The following is an 8,302-nucleotide window of genomic DNA, read 5'->3' as shown; positions in this document are numbered from 1 at the left end:
TGCTAAATTAAAAGTCTGCTCTTTTATAGTTTATATTCATTGCATGCTGTATTAAGCTGAAATATTTCTTATTCATAGAATAACTTAACTTTTCCAAGACAGCACTATTAGCTATGCCAAGTACCTTTCAAGAGAAAATTATTAGACTAAGTCAGTTAAACCACATTTGGTAAAATTTAGTCATGTCAGACCAAAACTTTTTCAGAAAAATGTCCTTGGATGAGACTGATATGTGAAAAAATCAAATTTGAGTCACTAATAATAGTCCTTGCAGTTTTATCCTATTAATGCTATACTGACCCAGTAAAGTCAGTCTTCAAACATGCTGTTCAATCACATCTTACAGGACTAGCCTGGCTCATTCATTTTCAGAGAGATGTTCCAGTCATCTGACTTTTTCTATTTTGTTTTAACATGTCACATTAATGTCGACATTTTATTAAAATACAGCTGCCCTAAAATGTGCAAAGATAGAAGCAAGGCTACTAGACAGAATATACAGCACTGCAGCCAGTATCACATGCAGAAATTCCAGCAGTACTGAAAAGGTTTTAATGAGTCTGCCCTCCTTGGCTACCCTGTGTGTTCCTATTTTCTCTAATCAGTACTTCATATGACATGGCAACAAAGGACATATTCTTAGCCAGCTTCCTTTATGTTTTGATTTGGTTTTGGTTTTGTTTAAATAACACAATAGGAAAGGAAAACTTCCATTTTCCAGGATGTTTTTTTCACTCTTTAAAATCAGTGTATGTCTGTATAGTTCCTTCCCGTCTGGATAAGTCTTGATAACATCAACTATTCTACTATTGCTCCAAGGGCACTAACAGCAGAAAGAAAATATAAACCACTACATAAAGCACCTTGCCAAGAAACAAGGGTATTTTAGTTTCTCTTTGCACTGGCCACACTGATGGAGCAACAAATTTTGTTGGAAGACATCTGATGAGAAGGAATAAAACCATACATAGAAAGACAAAGAGCAGGAAAAAAATCCAGAGAAGAGTGAATGACTAAGACTCCTAATTTCATACATATTTAAGCCCTGGTTATGCATAGCTGTGTAATCCAGAGAGCAGCTTACCTGTGTGATGAATGCAGACAACCTAAAGCTGCCAGGGCACACACAGCACTGTGAGAATGAGACCAAAATAATTCCAGGTTAAATTTTATTTCAGAACAATGTACTTATCCAGCATGGAAATCAATGGAATAAGCATTCTGCAATTAAGCTATTTCCATGTAGTCAGTCAATGCATTCCTAACTGGAGATGCAGCAGTTCTGCCTTTATTAGTCACACACTAGAAAGAAGTGGTTTGATGTGATAATCAGTGGTTTGCTGGAAATAGCCATGTTCAAGACAGAGGATGTAGAAAATGAGCAGCAGAATACAGTCCCTGGACTCCATGAGACAGTCTCTGATTTATTCAGAGAACCAGCAGGCAGGATCCCATGGGAGGCAGCTCTGAAGGCAAAGGAGCTCAGGAAATCTGGCAGCAGGTGTTTAAGGACAACCTCCTCCAATCATACAAACAGTTCCTCCTGAATACTCAGTAAAACAAGTAGATGTATCAGGAGACTGGACTGGCTAAACAGGGAACTTATGACAGCACTCCAGTGCAAAAGGACAGAAATATGGGAAGTAAAATCAGGGATAGTCTTCAAAGAAGGAATCTGTAGAACATGCTCAATTTTTCATGAACACGATGGTGTGCTGGGAGACCAACTAGATGGGTAACCACTGTTCAGATAACAGGACTTGAGGGCAGAGATTATGGCTTGTACTCCACCTGAAGGCCAGTAACAAATGGAGTGCTGCTGGTATTTATCCTGGACTATGCTCTGTTTAGTATCTCCAACAGTGACCTGAAGTACGGTCATATCAAGTTTGCAGGGGGCATCAAACTTGGGACCAACCATTACCCTCTTGAACAGAGAGACCTAGATAGGCTGGAAAGACTCGGCAACACAAACCCGTCAATGCTCAAAAAAGCCAAATGCAAATCTGCACTTGGGAAGGAGCAGCGGCAACACAGGTTGGGAAATGACTGGCTGGGGAAGCTCTGGAAAGCGCCAGGAGCACAGCAGGCTAAACATAAGCCACCCCCGGAACCAACGGGGGCCAGCAGCACCCGGGGCTGGACTACGAGGGCACCATCCATAAAACGAGGCGAGCCCGACTAAACGTTTTTCACCGTGAAGACACGGTGGCTACATCTGCAAGCAATCCGGCATGACCTCCGTCTGGCCGTGGTGCCGAAGCGAGATAGACTGACGGCCTCCGGCACTCTGCTCCGGTTAGCCGGTGACCCTGCCGGGCAAAGCTGCCTGCAAGCTCAGGACGGGCTCGCCCCGCCCCGGGCCCGCAGCCGCTGCCGGGCGCAGGGGAGGAGAGCACGGAGCGCACGGTGAGCCCGAGCCCCGCTCGCCCCGCCCCGGGCCCGCAGCCGCTGCCGGGCGCAGGGGAGGAAGGCACGGAGCGCACGGCGAGCCCGAGCCCCGCTCGCCCCGCCCCGGGTCCGCAGCCGCTGCCGGGCGCAGGGGAGGAAAGCACGGAGCGCACGGCCAGCGCCAGCCCCAGCCCCAGCCCCGCTCGCCCCGCCCCGGGCCCGCAGCCGCTGCCGGGCGCAGGGGAGGAAAGCACGGAGCGCACGGTGAGCCCGAGCCCCGCTCGCCCCGCCCCGGGCCCGCAGCCGCTGCCGGGCGCAGGGGAGGAAAGCACGGAGCGCACGGTGAGCCCGAGCCCCGCTCGCCCCGCCCCGGGCCCGCAGCCGCTGCCGGGCGCAGGGGAGGAGAGCACGGAGCGCACGGCCAGCGCCAGCCCCAGCCCCAGCCCCAGCCCCAGCCCCAGCCGCAGCCCCGCTCGCCCCGCCCCGGAAGCAGAGCGCTCGGGTGCCCCGCCCCGGAAAGCGGCGCGCACGCAGGCGCGGAGGCCGCACGTGGCGGGGGCGCTGTCCCGGTGTCCCGGTGTCCCGGTGTCCCGGTGTCCCGGTGCCCGGAGCGGTAACGCCATGGCGAGCGGGAGGAGCCCGCTGGATCGCGCCCAGGTATGTGGGACCGGCGCGCCCAGGGGCTGCGGGGAACAGGGCCGGCGGGAGCGCGGCCGGGCCGGGCTTGACCCGCGGCTGGCGCCGCTGTGGTGCCGTTGCAGGTGAAGAAGGCGGTGGAGGCTCTCTTGGCTTTCTCCAGAAGCAAGGCAAAGGGAGACGCGCTGCTCCTCAACGAGGGCGAGAGCGTCCATCTCCTGGTGACGGTGTGGAAGGTCCCGCAGACGGCAAAGCTCATCAGAATGTAAGACACTGATATCCGGCCGCATGTGTACAGGGCTTGGAAAAGAACACTGCAGATTGTGAGCTCAAGGGGTTTGACTGCCACGGCCTTGTCCTGGGAGCTTCTATGCCGTGGCTAAGAACTGCCGGGTCAGAAGCTGCTTTACCCCTACTTTTGCTATAAGTACTACTTTTGCTGGGCTGTGCCAGCTTATTGCATGCAGGATGCTGCTTCTGTGGGTTGCCAGTTACAGGGTATGTGCCTTTCAGTCCTTAAGCTTTAGAAAATATCTAGATATTACCTATTTCTATATCTAGAAAATAGCTAGAATCACCTTCCTTGTCTTGATCCACCACTACCAAATCATTAGTAATACTTCTTTGTTTTGATAACAAACCTGAATATTAATTAGAAGTCTCTTTTTAGGCTGTAGCTGCACTACATTGAGAAAGTTTACATCTGTTTATCAGGGCCACGGTGTTATAACTTTTTTTTATTAATGCATGGATGCAGCCATGGCATGAAGGGAGGAGCATGGAGGGTCTGACTGGAGCCGTGGTGTTTGATGGTTTCACCTTTAGAGTTCTGTATGCTCAGGTTCCACTGAGAATATTTAATAGTTAACAAAGTGTACATACAGGCAGGTTGTTAAAGGGGACTCATCTCCAGTGTAGCCCTAGTTCTGGGGAAAACTTCTCTTATTAGACATTTTTTATATATCTCATATTCTCATTATAGACCACTGCCCCATGGCATTCGACCAGAAACAGCTGATGTTTGCCTGTTCACAAAGGATGAACCAAACTTATCAGCAGAACAGACTGAAAATCTGTACAAGAAACTTTTACTCCGGAATGGGATCAGAAGTATTAGCCGGGTAAGGGTGGTCCTTGTTGGTATAATACAGTACTGTCATTTATTTTCTGTTATATCACCATAAAGAATACAAGTAGTTGTTCTTTTCTGCTGTTTAATATTCTAATTCTCATTCACATACTCTAGTAAGATTTTTCTGACTACTCAAACTCTGATGTTTCTAAAATGCAAAGTTTACTCAGAATAATTTCTTCAGTTTGAAACAGGATTTTTAGTAATCAGATACAATTTCTAGATAAATGTTCAATATTTAGTTTGAGTAACCAACTGGGAGAATTCACGTTTGATTATTCATGCCACCAGCAATAAAACTGTATAACAACATGTTATATTTAACCTTGATTTGGATGTTAGTGATGTATGCAAGTTCTGTTTTGTGATGTGCAGTTATTATGCAAGAGATCCATATTTTTTTATTCTTTAAAACAATAGGAAATGGATACTTTGTGATGGTCTTCAGCATTCTGAAAGAATGCACTGTGGTGGACTATCAGTTGTGCAGCTTTAATCTGTGCAGTTCTGAGAAGCATTTCAGGTTGCATTTTCAGCAGCAGGGGCTAAACTGGTGCTTGTGTTGCAGATCATCTCCTACAAAACCCTCAAAAAGGAATATAAAATGTTTGAAGCCAAGCGGCGCCTCCTGAACAGTTTTGATCTCTTTCTGTCTGATGACCGAATTAGAAGGCTTTTGCCCTCACATCTGGGAAAGCACTTCTATGAAAAGAAAAAGTAGGTCTTTAAACTTTGGAAATCATTCTTGCATTATCTTTTTTAAGATCAGATTCTTCTTAGTAATGGAGGAATTGGTTTTCTTTTGGGTTTTCTAATTGTTTCCATTTTTTACCCCTCTCCCTTTCTGTTTTAGGGCACCTTTATCTGTAAACCTGAAAGCCAAAGATCTTGCCAAGGAACTGGAAAAACATATCCAAGGGACTACGCTCCCAGTTAACAACAAAGGGTGCTGTTAGTAAGTACAAATAGATTCACACATCACTTGAAGGATGGTTCTGTCATAACTGTAGGAATTTTAAGTGAGTTATTTTTATTCCTTTAGTATGTGAAAAAAAGATATTAAGGGTTACCATTCCAAATGGAGGGCATTTTGAAGTTTTACCTGTATAGCTAAATTAGTAGTTCTACTTAAGTTTTACTGTGAAGTTGAGGGGGTTTGTTTCTTCTTCCTTTTACCTAAGGAATTTCTAGGCACCTGTCACTGTCAAAGTGCATGTACAATCTTAGTTTTAATCTAATTTAATAATATTTTTCTATTTCCAAAATATTCTAGTCTAATAAGATTTTTTTTTCATGTATTGTGTATCTGAAAGGATCCAAATTGGTAGTAATGCTTTGTAATGTAAGGCAGAAGTTGTGTATCTAAATAGGAAAGAGGAGTACAGGTGAATCCCTTCTAAGTGTTATCACAAAAGATTTCTGCAATAGCCATCCCTCCTTTATGATAATTGCAGATAAGTGGGCTTTTTGCATTTCTGGGTATGCCTAAACTAAACAAGTGACTTGAAATAAGTTTATTTGCCCATATATAATTATTATTAATTTCTTTTTCCAGTACAATGCGCATAGGTCACACTGGGATGAAAGTGGATGAGATACTTGAGAATATCATTGCAGCAGCAAAAGTGATTGGTGACAAGTTACCAAAGGTACTGCTGATTGACTGCATTACAGACAAATAGGTTCATTCTTCAGCCTTATTTTCACATAATATACTGGTTTTGTTTTTGCAGAAATGGAAAAATGTAAAAATTCTTCACCTCAAAACACTTAAATCAGTTGCACTCCCAATATTCACTGCGGATATCTCCAGTCTGGATGAGCTTGACAAACAGCCATCCCTCAAGAAAAATGAAGTAAAGGTAACCAAAATTTCTTCAAACTTTGCATAAATTAAATCTGTACATTTAGTTCTTTGTTTTCCTTCCACTCATTGTTATTTTGGGTTTAAATGCATTAGAACTGATCCCAGGTTTTTATGGCTAAAACTGGTCAGACACTCCTACCTCAGTGCTTCAAATACTCAGCAATGATACTGAAATTATGGCAGCTCCCTTACAGGTTTTTAAGTAAACTGTAAATAAATAATTTCTAGACCTGAACTCAAAGGACCTGAGTTTCATTCTTAGAGCTTTGTTTATCCATATTTACCTTCTGAAAATACACTCATTAATGTATATGTGGATTCAGATTATGCATCTGTTTTTTGTTGGTTAATCAGTGGCATCTGAATAATTCTCAATCTCATATATTTGTGTATATAGGGGGACCTCAGACTTGTTAAAAAATAATAATTGGCTATTCCTTTGTACTGACTTCTGTTTATATTCATTTGTCTGAAATTAAATTGGGACCGTGAATATTCAACTTAGAGACTGTAAGCTTGACATTACTGTAGTTGTGAGCTACTTATAATAAACTTCTGCATGTAATGCATTTTTTCATTTTTTACATATGGCTAAATGAGTCCAGGTCTATTGAATAAAACTCTTTAATGTTGGTACACCATCTAATTTTTAACCACGTTAAAACAGTTATTATACATTTAGAAATGGCATGGGGATTTGTCTGAGATGTACTTCTGATTAATTCTAGAAGGTAAAACCCAAGAAAGTGAAGAAGACAGCTAAAAAACTGAAATCAAGTCAAGTCAGTGTGACAAAAGAAAGTAAAGCTGCTGCTGGTACCCAGGAGCCTGTGGTAAAAGAAAAGATAGAAGTGGTCCAAGAACCAGGTGATTGTGATGACGAAGAAATTCCACAACTGGTGCCTATACAAACAACGAGCTCAGCTGACCTGAAGGTAATTGTTGAATAATATTAAGAAACTTGCATTTCAGTTAAAGCTAAAGATTTTGAACTGTTTCATTTTTTCATTGTTTCTTAGGGAACAGTATGTGGTAGCATACTTCAAGACTAGAGCACAGTTCAGTTGAAAGTATTTGTCATTTGTAATGGTTTTCACTGATCCGTCTTCCTTAAAAACAGGAAATATGTTTCTTGGGTGGAATGGTAATTTTTTTGTTTGTGTTAAATACAGAAAATGGGACCAAATTCAGGAAAAGGTGACAATTTGGGCAAGAAAACCAAAACACCCCTTGGTAAGAGAAAGAAAACATCTCTAGTGGTGGATACTCCAAAATCAAAACCTGAAGTTACAGAAGAGAGTGCAAACTTGGAGACACCATCAAAAGAGAAAAAAGCCAAGCAGGTCAGTAAGCCAAAGGAAGCAATAAAAGAAAAAGACATGAAAAAGGCTCCAAAAAAACCTGAAGCAAAGTCTTTTGCAACACCCAAAGCTGGCAAGTCACTACAGTCAGCCAGGAAATCTTCAAAAGCACAGAAGCAGACACCCAGAAAGATGCGCGTGCCGCAGTCAGCATGAACGTTGTCTGTTTAACATATTTTGTATCATCTTTTTCAGTAAACACGTTATTGATGAAGTAAAATACCTTCTTAGGAAATCTGATCCCAAGAGCTTTTTTTCACCAAGGTCTGTAATGATTCATTGGTTTCCTTCTAATTTCCAAGCTGGTACAAATAAACTCCCTGTTTTAATGGCCCCATCACATTATTTGTCACTGGCCCAAACCAAAAACACTCAAATTTTTCAGGTGTCAAAGGGAAGAGAGAGGTTTTGCCTTAACCGTATACATATATTTTACAACATCAAGCAAAATCTTACCTTCAGTTTTGGGCTTTATTTCTGCTACCAGAACAGTTGAGAGTATTCTTGCATGATGGTCACAGAACTGTTGTTCTTCCATCTGAAAGCCAAAGGCTGTGTGAATTCCAGTTGTGCCAGCCAAGTGAACTTGTCCTGTTATGGCATGAAAAATACATACTTCAGGACTGAAAGGTGATGTATTTGAAATTTTACACAACTGCTTAGTTGTTCTCTGTATGATAACTTGTCTGTCCTTTGCAGAGTGAGAATATGAGGCAGATTTGTGTTGGAAAATCCTAGTGGTAAAAACTCCAAATAGGAATAAGAGACAAGATTAATCAACAAGAAGTAACCAGCCTACTTTTTCTTTCAAAAAACTACCACATCTCCTTTTTAGCCTCATATCAAGATATTGGCTAGGAAGAAAGTGGGTGCTAAATAAGAATATGAAAATATTCTGCTTGATCTGTGGTGTCA

General features: G+C 42.8%; 1 protein-coding gene across 1 annotated transcript; it reads left to right on the top strand.

Annotated features, from left to right (window-relative positions):
• Positions 1-2,956: 2,956 nt before the first annotated feature.
• Positions 2,957-7,727, top strand: RSL1D1 (ribosomal L1 domain containing 1). The gene is made up of 9 exons (XM_058035515.1): positions 2,957-3,048; positions 3,153-3,292; positions 4,010-4,148; positions 4,728-4,876; positions 5,013-5,114; positions 5,715-5,808; positions 5,893-6,021; positions 6,755-6,961; positions 7,199-7,727. Exons 1-9 carry the CDS (start codon positions 3,013-3,015, stop codon positions 7,541-7,543), a joined length of 1,341 nt encoding a protein of 446 aa, XP_057891498.1. The 5' UTR covers positions 2,957-3,012; the 3' UTR covers positions 7,544-7,727.
• The last annotated feature ends 575 nt before the right edge of the window (positions 7,728-8,302 follow it).

The sequence above is a fragment of the Melospiza georgiana genome, chromosome 16, assembly GCF_028018845.1.
Source record: "Melospiza georgiana isolate bMelGeo1 chromosome 16, bMelGeo1.pri, whole genome shotgun sequence".
NCBI lineage: Eukaryota > Metazoa > Chordata > Aves > Passeriformes > Passerellidae > Melospiza > Melospiza georgiana.
The sequence above is the reverse complement of the archived record's forward strand: the minus strand, read 5'-3'. Positions and strand labels throughout refer to the sequence as shown.